The following is an 18,183-nucleotide window of genomic DNA, read 5'->3' as shown; positions in this document are numbered from 1 at the left end:
AGATTCTCCCCATCTGGCTTTGAGCCCATGGTCCTAGTTCACGTTTCATATCGTAGCTATATCTGAGTTTACCACTAGAGGAAGCCAGAGGCCACTGTATTAAAGTATCCTGTGCTGAACTAAATGAAAACTACTATTCTCATGCTGATGGATCAGTATTACCAACATGGACATGTACGTATCAAAGTACTGGTATATTATTAATATACTACTGTCAATTTGAATACATTGATGTAGTGTAATGAGCAGATCCGAGATATAGGCAACTTCCCCATCCTCCTCCTCCCCCAGGCAACAGCTGGAATAAAGTAGGAAACATTAATTCTCAATGTCGTTCATTGTGTTTTGTTTATTGTTTAATGCTGACAGACAGGTGCTGGTTCAAACAAACATGATGAGGTCAACTCAAGAACAGAAGCAGGCAGAGAAGGAAAGTCTGTTAAAGACCTGAGACACACTCACAGGTCAGTTCTTCCACCTCAGACTGTCCTGCTCCCACTATTTGGTACCGCTCCATCCTTGGTTATTCTTCACACCACACCTGATTCTAATTGATCAGTGTGTTTGAAGAAGTAAGACCAAGGGTTCATAAAAAAAAAACAATTGAAGCTGCTCTCAAATGTCATGAAAAGCAATTGTGACTTAACAATGTATTAACAATGCAAAATGAAAACCAACATTTTCCTGGTGTGATTTGTTTTATTTTTTCCTCCCAGACTTTCCAGATCCTTGATTGTAACACATTGTGAGCACAAAACAATAGTCCATCTACAATATGAAACAGGGATCCATCTCTACAGCAGTAGGGACAATAACTCTACTGGCTCCGTCTGGGTATTTTGCACATACTTAAATATTCATGTATTTAAACTGGTAACCAATAGTTACAGGACAGAATATGCCAGTTGTCCAATTAGTTTTCCACCCTGAGCATCACGAATGGCAATCACATAAACAGGGTCAAAGGACACTAGACTCGTAAGCAAGAAGAACCAGATGATGGCCAAAGGGGATCATCAATGTAAAGTAGGCACTAAACCCTATCACCTGCTGCAGCTGAGCTGCTGACAGGTCACCAGTAGGATGATGGTTGTGGGGGACAGCTCCCAGAATGCAAAGCATAGCGAGGAGCTGAACAGAACTATGACAATTAATGACAAAACATGGGTCAAGGCATCAGTCCGTCTACAATCTGTAGCAACAGGTAAATGTGTGACAGCTCTGATCTGTCAGTCTGTAATAAGTGGTAAGCACTCTTTAAACGCAGCTAACCCTAATAAGCGATGGGCAGACACTTAGCTACAGCTAGCACACATCTAGGCTTTGTAAAGGCAAAAGCAGCATGTCAACCAAGAAAAAGTCATAACAAGGCAAAGTGATCACTTGTTTGGATTTTAAACCCAAAGTGACCAGGGCTCCATTTGGTGAAAACATAGCAGTTGTACAGCTTGTATTGATATGACATAGAGATGAAACTGAAATACAAAATATTAATAGAAAAAGAAAATACTCAAGCCTATGGCTGATTTGCATTCTTTTCGTGATCCCAACACCACAGGTAATGTAAACAACCATCCCCTGTCAATACTGCTCTGATTTAACCTTCCACTGACCTTAAATCATCCCCTTCCAGTTCAAACACAAGAACAGAGATGCTGAACAAAAAACATAAGATCTGGTTAAAATCCGTTTTAAGTTAGTTAGTTTTTAATTGGAGCAACAAACAAACCAATGTGTCGTCGTTCACAGAGTTAGATTCTCCAGCTTCAACCGCTGCAGCAGGTGTCCGATCACAACGCTTGCAGTCTAAGTACTTCAGCTTTTACAAAATAAAGTCTAAAGTCTACAGCCATGCACGCGCCTCTGGAATGAAGCAAAGCACAGCAGAGCTTTAGCATGCAATTATGCTCAACGTGCTAATGGTTGTCGTGTCATGCTGACATCATCAAACCAGGAGAATCAACATTTTACCCGCCAGTGGTAACACTAAATAAAATGCACGCAGATCCCACATTTTCAGGACCATGACAACATTTCCGAGCTCATAGTTTATAAACACAACACACATAACACAGCTGGGTTTTCTGTAACAGTCTGCGATCTATTCCTGACGCCTAAAGACAAATGAGATAAACTGATCCTTTTTACTGTTTTTAGCTTCTATACGATAGTGGACATCTGCAGTTGATTAGAATTTAATTAGTCAAATGTTTATGTTAATTCAGTATGTTCGAACTAATTAGAGCTCGCCAGCAAGCTGTGCTGTTTTGATTAACAAGTATGACCTCATAGTGAATAACAGCGCTAGAGCAGCAAAATACATTGGCCATATTAAAAAATTGTCAAGTCGAGCACCATTTTCTTTAAAAAAAAATATATATATATGAACCTTGTATTTGGAACGTCAGAAACACAGCCATTGTCACTCACTGACTAAACTATTATTGATAGCAGAATAATAATATGTAGCTATATAAATGCACAGACTGAAATCAGGTGGAAGTGATTCAGGAAACATGCAGGGAATCAATGAGGCTCCATCAACATGTCCGCTGTCACACTGAGACACCTCTTATTGAGCCAACTGGGGAATATGTTAAGTGACTACACAGGCTAGACGCACCGGCGAATGTCTTTCTGCTGAGCGTTTGGAAATGATCTAATAATAAAAAATTTTAATTGTTTTAGAAAAGAATGTGGATAAACCGTCTGGACACGTTGGTTCATGGGTTCCTGAAAATGATCCTTACAGACCAAAGCATTTTTTACATAACCTATTTCGTTTCAAGCATAACGTCGACTACAATGACTTCAGTCCTAACACTGGCACTGCAACCACCCTAACCTAACCTACTAAACTAATATGTGTTTACATGCACACTTAATAACACTGCTGCTAGTTCAGCTTAAGTTAGAAAAACATTTGTCAGAAGCACGATCCTGTTACTCAGCCTTTTGTCAATTTAAATATATAATTTGAGGTTTCAAAATATAAATACAGTGTAAATCATTTATGTCCTGACAAAAAGGACAGAAACCACCATGAATTGTCAGCTGAGGCTGAAAGAAAGAATTAATAGATACTGTATAGTAAATACTGAGTTGGGGAAAAATTGCACAAAATATGTATTCTGACTTATACAAATTTAAATATTCTGGCTGCTCTTTGTTTCTGCAGGACAATGTTACCTATTAATTTTAGCTTATAAAGAACACAAAAGTGTGTGGCAAAAAAAGATCTGAGATCATTAGCTGAGAGTTTCTGTTAAGTGTATGTTTAATTCAATAAATCCAATTTTTCTTTCTAGAGCAGCTCTGCTTCTAAAAATGTTTCCCCTAATGAAGCTGATCATGCTTGTGTACATGTAAACCCACACATACTGCAGTAAACACCCACAAATATAAACCATTAGAAGCTATTTAAACAAATTTTAAACTTTTTCACACCCTGTTTGCCATTGATCATACGAAAAGAAAAAGATTTCATCGGAATCTGGACACTGAACCACTCCACCTTCCACAGCAACACATTGTCTTTCACTGGCTGCACAGCCTCACACTCGGCCAGCAGACCCATTAAATTGCTTAAGCCATTTAAACATTTAAATACATGTATAGAATATATACAAACAGTATGCCACCATGGTTCTGACCTGAAATGCACACTTCTGCCTGATTTCTTCTACCACTTGCAGAGAGCTAGTCTGAGAAAAGAAACCAAAGGCAGGGGCAGAAGCACTCTTATAATCATCAGTCACATCGGTCACTCGTCTTCTTTCATTCTTTTTTTCCTTTGGTGGCTATTTCCTTTTTCAAAATTGGCTTTTGTCACTATGGCGCAAAATTGTGATGAATCTTAAAATGAGTTGACTTCTACTTGAAATGTTTTGATTCAAATGCTCAAAAAAACACACTGTCCTCTTCAAAAGAATCCAGCTCAGTCCCAAAGAATCCAAAGTGATGGATTAGCAAAGGCAGTACAGCAACAATCATATGACAGGTGTTCTGTCTGGTTTAATTCTAGTTTCTTAAGCATTTTCGCCCTCTGTCACTCTAATAAAGCACTTTGTGGCGAGCCTGTTTATTAAAAGCGCCTTTTTAAAAGAAATCTCGATAAGATACTGTAAAGGAGGGTAAACCAAAACAGACCATCCATTCATAAAGTACATGTTGTTGTATGTGGTTTCCAAGTTAAATGTCAAGCTGTTTGCCAGGAAGACACACAAGGATTTTGGGTTTCATAAGAGGTGCATTCTGGGAACAGTTACTGACTGATGAAGCTCTGAGCTGCTGGAAGATGTCAGGTGAGGGATTGCTTCTTTCCTCTTTCTACATTGCGCTCCTCTTCCTCTCCTTTACAATGTTCCAGCTACCTGTCTGTGCAGTCAGTGGTTGATTGAAATAAAATACAGCCTGACCAAAATGAAGGCAGAGCTCCTCCTCTTCCAGTCACAGACAGGAGGTAGGTAGTAGCAGCAGTCTAGGAGGGGTTAGCGGCTTTAAGAGCGTCCACTTTGGTCTCCAAGTCTGTAATCTGCAGAAAGGACAACAAGGTTATGTTTCACTATACTGTACATATAGGAGGAAGGTAAAGTAACTGCTGCAAGAGGCTGTGACAATCATGGTTACATTTACCAGGTTCATTTTAATGGTCAGCTTTGCCCTGGACTTAGTGTATGTACAAATATTTGTATCAAAGTATTGGAACCTAAGATGGAGCCTTGGGGACCACCACTTCAGAGCAAATGTGATTCAGTATGTCTAATGCCAGTTATCGAAGGTAATACTTTAAATCAAGTACAACCTCAGAAGTATGAAATATTAAGCTTGACTAAGATAGAAATTGATCGTTTATTTGTTTTCTTTTACTTTGTCCTGGAGGTTGTCCGTTTCCTCTTTATGCGTCGCCTCGGTTTCTTCTTGTACTCGACGCTGAGCTGTCTCCTTCTTCAGGTACTCGATTTCCCTACACACACGCACGCAAGTAAATTTTGATCCTTTTTACACCCTCCCATCTACATGTAGCTTTGCTTCCTTCCTTACTTCTGCTGGTACTCTTTAATCAGTCTCTTGGCTTTGCTGTATTTCCTCTCTAGAGTTTGATACTGAGCCTGGGTTTCCTTGAGGTGTTCATCCACCGCCTGAAAAGAAACCAGCCAGCACACACACACACACACACACACACACACACACACACACACACACACACACACACACACACACACACACACACACACACACACACACACCAATAATGAGCCTTAAAATGCAAGCTAGATTGTAAATACTGAAAGATCCAATACTCAGTTCCACTTGTGAGTCGCCTCTTGGTTTTTACATTGGCTAACAAATTACCTTACACAAGGACTGTGCCTCCATCCAGTAGCCCTCCAGTTTCTCCATCCTCTCTTTACTGTCCCGGATGTTTTGCTCTAACTGAGAGCGTTCCATCCGCCAACGCAACTTGTCCTGCTCAGCATGAGCCAGCTGGAGGTAAAGGGGGTCAGCGTGGGAGGTTGGAGGTGGCATGTGGGAGGTAGAGGCAGCATTAAGTCATCGTTCAACCAACACAAGCACTGATGTTATGCTAGTACACATTCTTTGCCACAGTAGAACCTCAACATTTCAGTGCATTTCAGTTGTGCATGTGGAGATGAGATTGACTGTTCGGCCGACTCACCTTTCTCTTTAGCAGCTGGATCTCTGCCTGGGTTACCGCATGTTTAATCTGGAGCTATTGTTAAGATGAATGGAGACAGTAAAGACAGATTTAGACATGTGGATCTAAAAATCCTGACAAAATAAGCCGCTGCTGGAACAAGTCGCACCTCAGCAATATGAAAACACAGTAACTCCTCTAAAGTCTAAATGCTTAAGAAATTGTCTATTTCCCGTATTAATATATATTAAGATAGTAAACTATTATACATTTGCACATTAAATAATGTTCTCACTTTCACTCATATTTTATTGAATGTACACCATGAAAGTGTCTTTTGTTACCTCCTTGAATTTGTGGGCCAGCTTCTCTGGGTCCAGCTCCACAGGAGACAACATGTCCTGGTTCTCTGCCAGGTCAAAAACCTCGATAGAGTTCGGAAACACTGGACTCATCTCCTCCTCCTCATCTGTTGCATATTCACCAGTCTGAAGATAAAAAGAGACAGAATGAGTCCCTGTTCTGTATTTATAATTTGCTATATGATGAATTTCTTTCACATTAACCTAGCTCTTTGAATTTATAAACTCTCTATATTACATTGTTTTAAATAAATGTACCCAACTTATGGATTCAAGCCTAAAACTAGTCTAGTCTAGTGATTGGTGAAGAGCAATGAGACCTTGGACAAACATGTAGCTTGACCTGCATGTTACCCTCTCTGACCACAAGAGGGAGAACTTAGACAGTGTTGTGATTACAAGCCACACACACACACACACACACACACACACACACACACACACACACACACACACACACACACACACACACACACACACACACACACACACACACACCTTCCTCTTCCTATGTTTGTATTTACCTCTTCATCATCATCCATGTACTGTTTGTATCTCTGCTCCATCATCTCTCGCTGCCATCTTTCCTGCTCCAGAGTTTGCTGGATCAGCTGAGCCACCTCACTCTGCTCCCCCGGTTTCTCCCGGCCAATCACAAACCTGAAAAACATTTTCAATTTCATCTAACCAACACAGCTTAAGATGACTGGAAGCACAGTCAATCAGCCCATAAAAATCCAAACCACACAGCAACTGCGATCCCAACAATTGTTCAAAGGCACAGACCAACAAAATGTTTCACGCCACACACTGCAAACCTGATAACACAAAATGGATCCATTACAAACCTCGTAATTTCAGCACATACCAACTAAAAACCTGAAAAAATAAGCAATTTAGATCACAACTCTACACAAACGTTTACTGAAGCAAAAATATGCAGGACAGACCTGACGGTGCCAGTGGTGTTGCGGAGGACAGAGGCAGCAAAGCTTTGAGTGACACCGACCAGACTGGTCCCATCAACCTCCACTATTAGATCATTCACCTGGATCCTTCACACACAGAGACAGAGAAAACAGATGTATAGATCAAATACAAGAGAATAGAACATATACCACTAACTATATACTATATACTTGGCGGCTTATTTGGTAGGTTTGGGGAGTGGAAGGTCGCAGGTTCAAATCCCACCCGAGCACAAAGTGTGTCCTTAAGTAAAACACAACGTGTTTATGTGTAAAATGCAGAGAATATTTTCCCAATGTGGGATCAATAAAGTATTAATAAGTTATTATTAAAATAATGTACTAATAACAATATACAAGATAAGCAACAGAGCTGTGATTGTGTGGTCGCCCACTGTCCATCAAGACTTAAGGTAGAAGAGTCTTGAGCAGAGGTTATGTAAGCAGGTTCTGTAGAGGCTTTCAATGACCGGTTGAATGTGGCAGCCAGACAGAGCATTTAAGTTACTGTGGTACAGTAACCTGCTAACATGATACTCATATTAGTCAAATGAATAAAACTAAAAATATTTTGCTCTTATTGACAGCCCACCAAGTCATATCACATGACTCAGTTTCACTCCCTGCAACCCAGTGACTCACAGAGGAGCATATGGCAGCTAAAACAATTTAAGCATGTAAACAAAAGGAAGTTAACTGAAGAACAGACAGTAATCAAAACAGTTTCTGAGAATATCTGAGAAATCTGACAAAAGTTAGATGACTTACACACAGCAAAGACCCAACTCACTGTAACTGAGAGACAATTGATTTGAGTCTTTTCCTGCGCATTAAAAGCAAAACGCTGAGCTACGCATACGAGTACCTGCCATCTCTCTGGGCAGCTCCACCCTCAGTGACTGTCTTTACGAAGATTCCCAGCTTCTCCAAACCCATATCGGCTCCTGCACCCATCCCAATGATGCTGATGCCCAGACCATCACTGTCTGAGAGACACACACAAAAACACTGATGGGTACCTCACTAGTGTCTTTTACAAGTATGACTATACATACATTCATGCATATGTTTTGAATTATTATAACAGGACTAATACTGAGCTTTAACGGATCAACCATAAACTAGCTCATATATAATGCTATTAAACTTAGTCACTCAACAGTGTAGCTAGTGCTGCGCTGGGAGCATCGGTCACGAATGGCTGCTGGTTCAAATCTTCACGTCCAGAATTACTAGCTGCTAAGTAGGCTAATCCACACTAAGTTTAATCCCATAACGGGATAATGGGCGTGTTAGCAGACAGACAGTGGATGTCTACTAGCAGGATACTGTTAGTTATTCTGAGCTCGTATGTGTGTGTGTGGTTATATAAGAAGCTTGACTCTGACTCTGTGATGGTAAAGACATGTTTGTGTATTTGCGTGTCGACACCTTTCTCCAGCTCAACAGGAAACAGGTCCAGCTTCTCAACTCTCTTCTCCAGCTCATACTCCGCCGAGGCCGCCATGGGGTCCACATCATCATTGCGACGATCGTAGTCTTCGTTGGAGTAGGTGGTAAAGACCTACACAAGAGATCAAAGGTCAGACAGCTTCAATATCTGGCTGTTTCATGCGGTTAATGACCAATCACAAACAGACACGATGCTCACAAGGACATCTAACCCAAAACTATGACAGGAAAAAACAAGGCTACAAATCTTCCATCGGCTTCTTTTTGCATGAACGCTCACTTATTGTTCTTTGTCTGGACAAAAACCCCAAAACGATGCATGAATGCATTCACTGTTTCCACATTTCCATCACACTCTCTCTGTATGTCTTGCTATGATACCCCTCCCCCCTCTTAAAGGTCAGCAGCATCTGTCTCCTTGATGACCATCGTTGGTGTCACGGATTGGTGTCCATGGCAACCACAAGCTTGCCCAGCGTGAGTGGGAACTGGCAGTGAATCGCTGTCTCTCCTCATCCTTGTCTGTTAGATATGCTAATGTGCATGTGTGAGACACATATATAGAGAGACAGGGCCAAAGGGTTCATCTGGAGGAGGTAGTTGTTACAGTAATATTTAAATTCCCATGAAAATAGAAGACAGGTACACACACACACACACACACACACACACACACACACACACACACACACACACACACACACACACACACACACAGGGCTGCAGGACATGATTGTTAAACTGATTCCTACTGTCGTGTTTCCTTTCAGTCAAGTAACTTTAAAGCAGAGTGAATAAAAGTTCACAGCATCCGCTGCAGACGTCATGAAAACGCAATCAGAAATACAGACAACAACACACACAGCATCACAGCTCCACTGTACATGAACACAGGGCAGATCTCTACATCCTGACAGAACTTAAAGGCATCTGGCTGGTGTGGATCTCAATGTAAGGCTGCTTTGTGAGGCTCTTCTAGCAGCCACTTGCTCTCAATTATTATTTTATTTTGTAGCTGTCCTTCCCTCCTGCTCCAATCAATACAAACCACACGTACAATACACTGAAGCTTGAAGTAGAAGCAGAAGTGTGCCAGTGCAAGGCTAATCCAAGCAAGCCGAAGAGTGAATTAGCTGGACCAGTCGCTGAGGTCAGGTGGAGGTCAGGCAGGTGGCAGGTGGATCAAGGCTGCTGGAGCCTCGTCTGTCTCACGTTTGGGGCAGACCATACACGATAAGACATTATGTGTTAAGTAGAGGCAACGACAACCATCAGTTACAGGTTGGTAACATCGCAGTTGCTCAACTTAAGGCTCAGCGAAAACTGGGAGACAGTCAGCGACACACACATCAAGAGGTGCAGTACAAATCCTCTAGAGTTTATTCATTTCAATCAGAATCAGGTGAATCCACAAATTCTGACTGACCTTTTAGGTTCAGCTGACATAAATAAACACGGCAGGTGGCTTTAAATCCAAACAAAGGCCTACTTTGTAATCCTTATCAACTGGCTTCCTCTGCTTCTGTGCGTGTGTGCTACATGCACATGCATTTCTTTTCAAGAAAAACAAACACACCCTGCCACATTCCGACTGCTGAGCTCACAGAAGTAGCTTTATCCAGCCCAGGCTGGATGTGACCTGAAGAGAGATGCAGTCCCACCTGGCTTGTTCCAGCTTGTTGCCTCCAGCATGTGGAGGCAGGTCGAAAGCTTGCTGAGTACCCAGGAACATCGGACTATCACCCTGCTTGGTGAAGTACACCGAGACGTCAGGCGACTACCTGGATGCCATCCTGTTTCCTTTAGCTACATGCTGGTCCAGTTCACTAGCACAAGGTCCTGTCACTTCCTCTTGGCGGTTTCATGTGCACCACACACTCCCAGTGATTGCTTTATGGACGCTCTCAGATGCAGCAGCTATCTTATTAAATGATGTGATGTGTGGAGTGATGGCGTGTGTGCAGAAAGCAGACAGACCCAAGTGCTGTGCCATATTTGACTCAAATGCTCTTTTGAATGAAATAAAAGGCTGAATGATCTCTAGGATCATAGGATTACTACCAATAGGGACAAAGTCTGTTGCACTACTCTTCGTTTTAATCTTTGTTTCAGTGGTTATTTGTGTGTCTGTAGTGATTTGTAGTTGCTTAGCAATCTTAAAAAACAGTTCCCACTGCCTGTTGCATTAATAAACACAGAGAGAGAGTGAGCAGAGGAAGGGGGGGTATAGCAACAGGAAGTGTGTCTCTGCAGAGCTGGTTTCACCACAGCAGCCAGCAAAGAAGCAGAGAAATAAAATGCTCTTTTACAGTTTTATTAATTTAGCCACAGAGAATAAAGCTCATCTGACCTCTGTGTGTGTGTGTGTGTGTGTGTGTGTGTGTGTGTGTGTGTGTGTGTGTGTGTGTGTGTGTGTGTGTGTGTGTGTGTGTGTGTGTGTGTGTGTGTGTGTTGATATGTCACAAAGCTGCACTTATGATTGACATCAGTCTCAGTCACCTTAGCAGTAAACAAGCTGCATTCAGCTGTAGTGTACTTTTAGCTGCGCTGTGGCTGAAGAGGTTGGCGGTAAAGTGCTTGAAGGAAAATGAAAAGAATTCCTTTCTGACCCGACGCCTGCTCTGAGATAACAAGCGTCCCGCCTGCATAAGTGAACATGGCCGAACAGCAAGAGATCCTCCATCAGATTCTGTTACCGCTGTGCTCGCCTTGTCTAACAGCATCAAAGCTACCGCTTCGTGTCCTGTTTCATATTCTTTAGCCATCACGCGATAAAAGCCTGTTACTCAACGTCTCCCTAACTCAGGAAGTGCGCTGTTAATGTGATGGTTCTGTCGTAGAACGTCGGGCCGCGTTTCACAACACGCTGACCTCCACCAGCTGACTGCGGCCGTGGGGAGGGGAGGTGGTGGGAGGAAACCAGTGCAGAAGAGCTGCATTGGAGCACATGCGCACGGACGTCGGCAGGAAACACTGTGGTGAAATCAAAGAGTCAAAATCCCCGAGTGATGCTAGAGAAAGAGGAAGTCAGTCGTTTCCATGCCCTCCTCGTTCCTTCACCTTAGCTCTGCTGAACATCAGGCATGGTGTTTCTCAGTTTGTCATTAGCTAACTGGCCGAACCTTTCCACTAAAACCAGCCAGTGCTACTGTTTACTCAGGTCCACACCAGGAACATGATTGTTATTTAGTCTGCTCCACACGTAGAATCACTTTCACTTCTCACTAGCTGCCTGGAGGCGAGGACCAGATTCAAATCCACAAAAAGAAAAATCCTGCGGGTTCCGTGCCCTTTTACAGTAAGGAAGAGCTCACTCACCTTGATCGGATCCGTGCTGAACTGAATCTTCCTATTGGGCGGCGCGGGCTCGTCTTCCTCAGGAAGGCCCGTGATCTCCGAGCAACTGGTCTCGGGCTGATACGCCTCCTCATCCTCCTCTTCCTCCTCGTCGTCCAGCTGGCTCCCTCCGGAGTCGTCCTCCCCGGCGCCGCTGTAGGCGCTGATATCCACCACGTCTCCCTCTGAGTAATCCTCCTTCCTCGAGGCGTCCTCGTCGTTCTCCTCCTCCTCCTCTCTGTCCCTCCTCTTCTGGTCCTCGCTCTTCTCCTCCGTGGAGGGGGAGGACGACGGAGGCTCCTTTTCTCCGTTTTCCAAGGCGGCGTGAACCTCGGCTTGCACCAGCCTGGCCCCGTCCTGCTCGTCGTCCAGCAGCTCCTGCTGAGGGTCAGACACGGTGCTCGAGCCCCTGGCTTCCGTTGTGGGTGGTGGGGTTTCTGAATCGGCCTTGGCCTCCTCAGAGGGGGAGGCGGTGACGGCCACTGAGGATGATGAGTGTGAGAGCTTGTCTGACTGTCCAGCGCTGCTGCTTTGTGAAGGATCAGTCTCCTGTGGTGGCTCTGCATCTTCTGCCGTGACGTCCTTGTGCTCCTCCTTACCAGTGGGGGACACTTTGGCCTAACAGAGGGGACAGATAGAAAAGAAGACTGGATTAAACCTCCATTCTTGGTTTCAGTGCGCAGAGGTTTCCAAGCCTAAAGCTTCTGACCTTCCTCTCGGCTGCCTCCGCTCTGGGCGGTGGCTTGGGCTTTGGTGCAAGGGCCGGGGCTGAGCGGCGTTGTGGGAGGTAGAGGTTGTTTCTCAGGTCCCCCTTTTCGAACGCAGCGCTGAGCTGGAGCACGGTGGGGCTTACGGCCTCAGCGGGGCCTGACACTAGCGTGGCGGCGGCAGGGACCGCAGCAGGAACCTGAGCGGGGGCCAGGGTGGGGGCGGGAGCCACGGCGGGGGCCGGGGCAGGGGCGGGGGCTGGGGGCTCATCCAGTCGGTCCAGAGCCTCGGTGGAGCCGTTAAAGCGAGCGACCACATCTAGACGGCTGCCCTGGAACCCTGACGCCCGCTCCTTCTTCAGCAGGATGCGGTTTGTAGCCGCTTGCTTCTCCTGGAGAAGAAGACCACACATCAGTCCAACACTGATCTCAGGTGAGCAAAAGTAGACGAACGTAATCAAAGGGCTTTTAGACCTGTAGAGTCTGCTGCTCAAAGATCCTCCGGGTCTCCTGCAGCTTGGACAGGCCAGCGGAGGAGCCCCTGCCCTCCCCGTCGGCCCTGGAGTCGAAGCGGTTCACCCTCTCTGACACCATGGCCCCGTGCTTCAGCAGAGCGCTGTGGTCCACATTCTCATTGAGGCTGGAGGCCCTTGGCAGGGACAGTTTGACTCCCTGCTCCTTACCTGCCAACAACAAGTTGGATGGTTTGTTAGTTCAGCCACAAATGTGCGTAGTAATCCTAATATTCAGCTTGTTATGAAACCCACCAATCATTTTGGCCCCGTCCTCCTCATCACCAGGCGACTGCATCTGCATGAACATGTTCTTGATGCGGTGGACGTTGGAGCCGTACTTCTGGCCCCTCCCGGTGGGGCGGGGCAGCGGCGCGGGCTTGGAGGCAGGCTCGCGGGCACCGTGGGCGGTGTTGTTGAGGTGGTCGGTGGCCTTCTTCAGCGCCGCCAGCCCCGCCTCGTAGGCATTGCGGTGGGGGGACGGGCTCCGCAGGCTTGAGCTTCCACTGGCTGTGCCGCTCCCGTCCGGGGCCCCGTTGCCCCCTGGGGCAGACGGGGGCTCTGTCTTCATCATGTTTGGTAGATCAGATACCCCCTGGTGAGCTGCAGGTTGGCAGAGAGGACGACGGCAACATCCTGGAGCTGTTTGACATTCACTTCCTGATTCAAACAGAGAGAAAACCACATATCAGTGACTAAGTTTTATCACAGCTCATCTAATCACGAGGGCACAAAGGAGACTTAACTTCTGGTGGAAAAATAATAATAATAGCAATTAAGAAATAAAAGAGCATCAACCAGCAGCCCAACTGCTTCTTCATACGGCCCATGTAGCGGTGGAGCAGCCGTCAGAATAATCCTGTTAATGATGACGCACCGTGACCTCACGTCATCTGTGTCTCAGTGCTGCTGGAGTGAATGTCAGGCTCACTTCATGACGAAGTCGGCGTACGGACACACAACGCCGCTGCGGTCCCCAGACATCAAGCTGTTTTCTCATGATTACAATCTAATTTACTGACTGATTGCATTTGCAGCTCCCGCTGTCAGATCTGTGCCACAGCAACACCTCGTGATTGAATCAGGCCCGGGGTTCAGGCCTGCGTCCGACGACGGCAACGTGCGATGTAGGTAAGTGAAAGCAGCAGGACAGAGCCAATGACGCACAGGACCGCGGATAAGTCCCAGGTCAATCAGACCGTTACTCAATCCAACGTGGACAGAGCCAGACACGCGTCTGGTTTCTCCAAAAGACTGTGGGAGTTATGTGAAAATTCCCAGCTGAGGTGTGAAGACTCAAGCTGTGATTTTGTTTACATGATGTTTACTGATTTACTGATTCAGCATCCCCCAAAGCAGCGACTGTGTGGTGAGAGGTCAATGTACAGCCTGGAATCACAGTCTGGACAAGTGCTTTCTAACTTTTGACTGCGACAAACAACCGATGGGTCGGGTATTAATCTTCCCTGAATGACCCAGACACCTGTTGTTTTAAACAGAAACATGATTTCTAAAATTAAAACTGGCATGAGCACCTCCTTCAGTATAATAATTAAAAAAAGATAAGAAAATTATTTAAAATTATCCTAAACCACTGGATGCAGCAATCAGGTTTCCTCTGCACAGCTGACCTGGAGGAACCAGGAAGTGTTCTTTATATTCATATATATTTATATTTGTGCAGGTACAAACCATTTATAACTTAACGTGGTGTGGTATAGTAGTACCCAACTGGGTGATGATGGAATGTTGATGCTTACACAAATAAACTCTCTTCAAGGAGGTAAAATGTTATTTCAATTACTGGAACCAAACACTGCTATAGGAACCGCTGCAGGGCATGATGGGGAATGTAGGCAGCCAATGTTCTGGACTCATGCTCGCTCCAGATGGCTCTGCTGCGTATGGTGGAACTGAAAGACACACACACACACACACACACACACACACACACACACACACACACACACACACACACACACACACACACACACACACACACAGCAACACTGTGTGTTGTCTTGTGACGCTGCCTTGCCAAATAGTGACTTCTCACAAACTGATCATGTGAACCTATGTGAGCAGTTCTAATGTAAAGCACACATGCCTCCAGACAGTCAGTCACAACACAACACAACGCAACACAACGCCTGGCGTCTTTTCCTGTTATTCTTAGGATCCTGCCGGTGGCTCCGCGCCTAAGTGACAAACACAACATGTCACAGCGCAAGCCTGAAATGCACAACACGTAAACAAATGTGACTCCAGACTCCTCCACGACATCTTAGTGTCTGCTGCGTCCTTCCTGTTAAGAAGCACAGCTCAGGGCATCGTCCAGATTCAAAGCATTCTTCCATCACATACTTCACGTGGCACCTTCGACCCCTGATCCTTTGCCGTTTGGGGGGTCTAGGCAACAAGCTCTGTTCATCCCATTTCCACGGATCCTGACACTGTTATTTGACCGACGGCATAATGGTTTATCAAAATAAAAGTCAGCCATGAAACAGCGCGGTGTGACAGGCTTCGCTCCACTGGTCTGCCTCTGTTCCTCTTACGTGCTGTCACTGCACTTCTCTAGAAGCACTTCTGTCTGTAGAGACGCTTTTATTCCGTAACTAGAGAACCACACTCTGCTTTTGCTGCTGCTGCAGCTTCCTCCTCCTGCAACTGTTGTCAACACGGCGTCTCCGTCAGGTTAAAACAAGGTGAAACAACAGCATCTCTGCACCACTCAGCCTCAGCACATGGAGGCAAAGGAAAACTGACCCTTAATCTATTGACAGAAGGTCCACAGAGATCCGGAGGATTCGTGGAGATGTATCCTGGCTAAGGGTCTCGTCATAGTGTTATATGCATGATGTTAGTGTGTGGATGTGGCCTGCACATGCTTCTGCACTGACATAGTGACACACTGCCAGTTCAGACATGAGCAGTAAGCCCTTAAGCCCTCCATACTTGCGCCTCTGCGTGTGTATGTGCGTCACAGTGTTTAACAGAAGGCACATTATGGGAGCCACAATGGCTCCATCTATTCACATCACAATCGCTGCATCTGTAACGGAGCCTGACAGGCCTGGCCCAAGCGCAGCGCTCCATTCTAGCGCACGATCAGTGCGCGCTCCTGCTGGCTGGAAACTGGCTTTGTTGGCAAACCGGACACACGCTGCTCACTACGAACTCCCTCCCGAAAACAGGACACTTCAAGTGACGAAGAATGTCTGTCCAGAATACGTTCGTGGTGGAATAAAATGTAACAGTTACAGAGACTCAATACGAGCCACTGGTTCGATCGGCGGCCACGTACGTCCACATAGACCAACGCTTAATACAGCAAAAAGGTCAAATGTTATTTTGTGGTTCGCCCTGATGTTCACAATGCGCTCGAGCGGCACGATGCACTTTCACGCGGGGCTTTACAACATACTGCAAAGGGGTTGTGTGAAACACACAGAGGCCGAATTCGAGAAAAGACTTCGAAGAATCTGAGAAAGGCTCTTTTCTCGGCATGATGTGCGTGTTTTTTTGCAGGTGAGCTGGGGTTTTAAAATCGGAAGGGTTTCTTTTTCTTAGCGGCGTTGACGTTGTTTGTTTTGGGGGCTCCGCTTCACTTCACCCGCTGCGGTTCATCGCGCCCACAGCGACACTAACGACCAGCCGCGTCCGCGTTTGCAGCGCGTCGCCGGCCGGTTTAGGACCCGGAGGCGGCCGCCGCGCAGGCCCCGCTGCTGGGTGTCCGTCTGCTGCGCCGAGCCGAGCCGAGCCGCGCTGCGTTGCGTCGCTTCCTTCCTTCCTGCAGCCGCTCCTCTCTTCACAGACAAACGACGCGTTTCACTGTGGGTTTAAGAGCGTTTAATACCGATACTTGTGCCGTTTTCGCTCCGTCTGCCATACCTTGTGTTCCAGCTTGTCACAAAGAGCCCGGTGCCCGTTAGAATCCGTAACGGAGGCAGTCCATTGTCCTGCTGCTGGTTCCTCCAGTGAGAGAAACAGACTGACTGCCTCCTACTCCTCCCCCCTCCCCTCGTCTCTTTTCCTCCATCCTCTCTCCTCCTCACCCCTAATACCCTGCGCCCTTTTCCTCACCCATACACCCCCCTCTTTTTTCCACCTTCTCTTTACAACCTCTTGTTTTCACCCCCAGCTTCTTCTCTGACGCCTGTTTTCAAAACGTCTTATTCCCGTGCCTTTGCCATCAGGTGTTTTAGGAATTGTTCTCCCGTCAAATAGTCCAGATCATCACCGTTCACAGTTTGCGCTCACTGAGCCTGTTTAGTGTCATTACCGATACACTGTGTCACATATAATGATATATAGATTATTAATTATCAAGTAATTACCAATGAGGCTCATGTACGAGGCATCCATGTCGCCTAAAGTGTTTCCTGATTGTCAGGTGACCTCTGCTGCCCCCTGCTGCTCAGTTAAGGGCGGTGCAGAACAGAGTCGCTTGTAACTTGTCTGTTTTAAGTACGCCTTACTTAGGTAAAAGAAAACTATTTATATAGTATTTATAGACTTATTCAAAGACTTGCAGAAAACATGCAGTAAAGTGTACAAAGTATATACTAGTATTACTATTTTTTATTGTTAATGCTTTTAGGCTTCAACTGTGATTCAAAATTGCGCACTACGGATAGTTGAGGAGCTTCTTTGTCAGATGATGAACCAGAACTGAAAAACATTTTGCAGCCTGGCAGTTACTTAAGGCGTTCTGATTATAATTGCTCAGGGAAAAAAAATCATAAAACTGAATAAAGGAATAGAATCAGAATTTTGGCTACAGATCAGACAGTTGGTCTGGGATGGATTAAAAAGTGGAGCATAGTAAGTATTTTACTCACTTAAGCACTGTTCCATCCTTGTGGTTGTTAATCCCAGTTCTCATGTACCACTGCTTGCTTTCGACATTCAATGTCTGTCCTCTGACAAAGTCAGACAAGTAGATACAGTAAAATGTACCACAGAATAAATATAAGTAATGGAGGATACAGCCATTGAAAGTAGTATTTTGCTTGGTATTACGCCTTTTGAAATATGACATACATCTGAAGCATCAGTTGTACTAGATCAACATGAACAGAAGAGGGCAGCAAATCCTTTCTTCTGCCGTGGCTGTGGTCAATCAAGTCTGTACTGTGACACACTTCTTATGAGATTATATTCTTCAAAAAATGTGAATTCACA

The 18,183-nt window shown here is 45.4% G+C and overlaps 1 protein-coding gene across 3 annotated transcripts; it reads right to left on the bottom strand.

The window, feature by feature from the left end:
• Window positions 1-329: 329 nt before the first annotated feature.
• LOC114860005 (neurabin-2-like) lies at window positions 330-17,037 on the bottom strand. 3 transcript variants are annotated; one of them, XM_055510723.1, is made up of 16 exons: window positions 16,891-17,023; window positions 14,757-16,805; window positions 13,252-13,656; window positions 12,959-13,167; window positions 12,487-12,876; window positions 11,760-12,395; window positions 8,421-8,553; window positions 7,855-7,975; window positions 6,972-7,076; window positions 6,546-6,681; window positions 6,004-6,147; window positions 5,681-5,734; window positions 5,356-5,487; window positions 5,044-5,141; window positions 4,870-4,966; window positions 330-4,534 (listed from the first exon to the last, which is right to left on the bottom strand). In XM_055510723.1, exons 3-16 carry the CDS (start codon window positions 13,568-13,570, stop codon window positions 4,481-4,483), a joined length of 2,628 nt encoding a protein of 875 aa, XP_055366698.1. In that variant the 5' UTR covers window positions 13,571-13,656; window positions 14,757-16,805; window positions 16,891-17,023; the 3' UTR covers window positions 330-4,480. The 3 variants fall into 3 exon arrangements, with proteins under 3 accessions (XP_055366698.1, XP_055366699.1, XP_029014030.1); XM_055510724.1 differs by having other exon boundaries at window positions 14,757-16,830; window positions 16,891-16,997; XM_029158197.2 differs by lacking the exon at window positions 14,757-16,805 and having other exon boundaries at window positions 16,891-17,037.
• Window positions 17,038-18,183: the final 1,146 nt, after the last annotated feature.

The sequence above is a fragment of the Betta splendens genome, chromosome 8, assembly GCF_900634795.4.
Source record: "Betta splendens chromosome 8, fBetSpl5.4, whole genome shotgun sequence".
NCBI lineage: Eukaryota > Metazoa > Chordata > Actinopteri > Anabantiformes > Osphronemidae > Betta > Betta splendens.
This window is presented reverse-complemented; position numbering and strand designations above follow the sequence as displayed.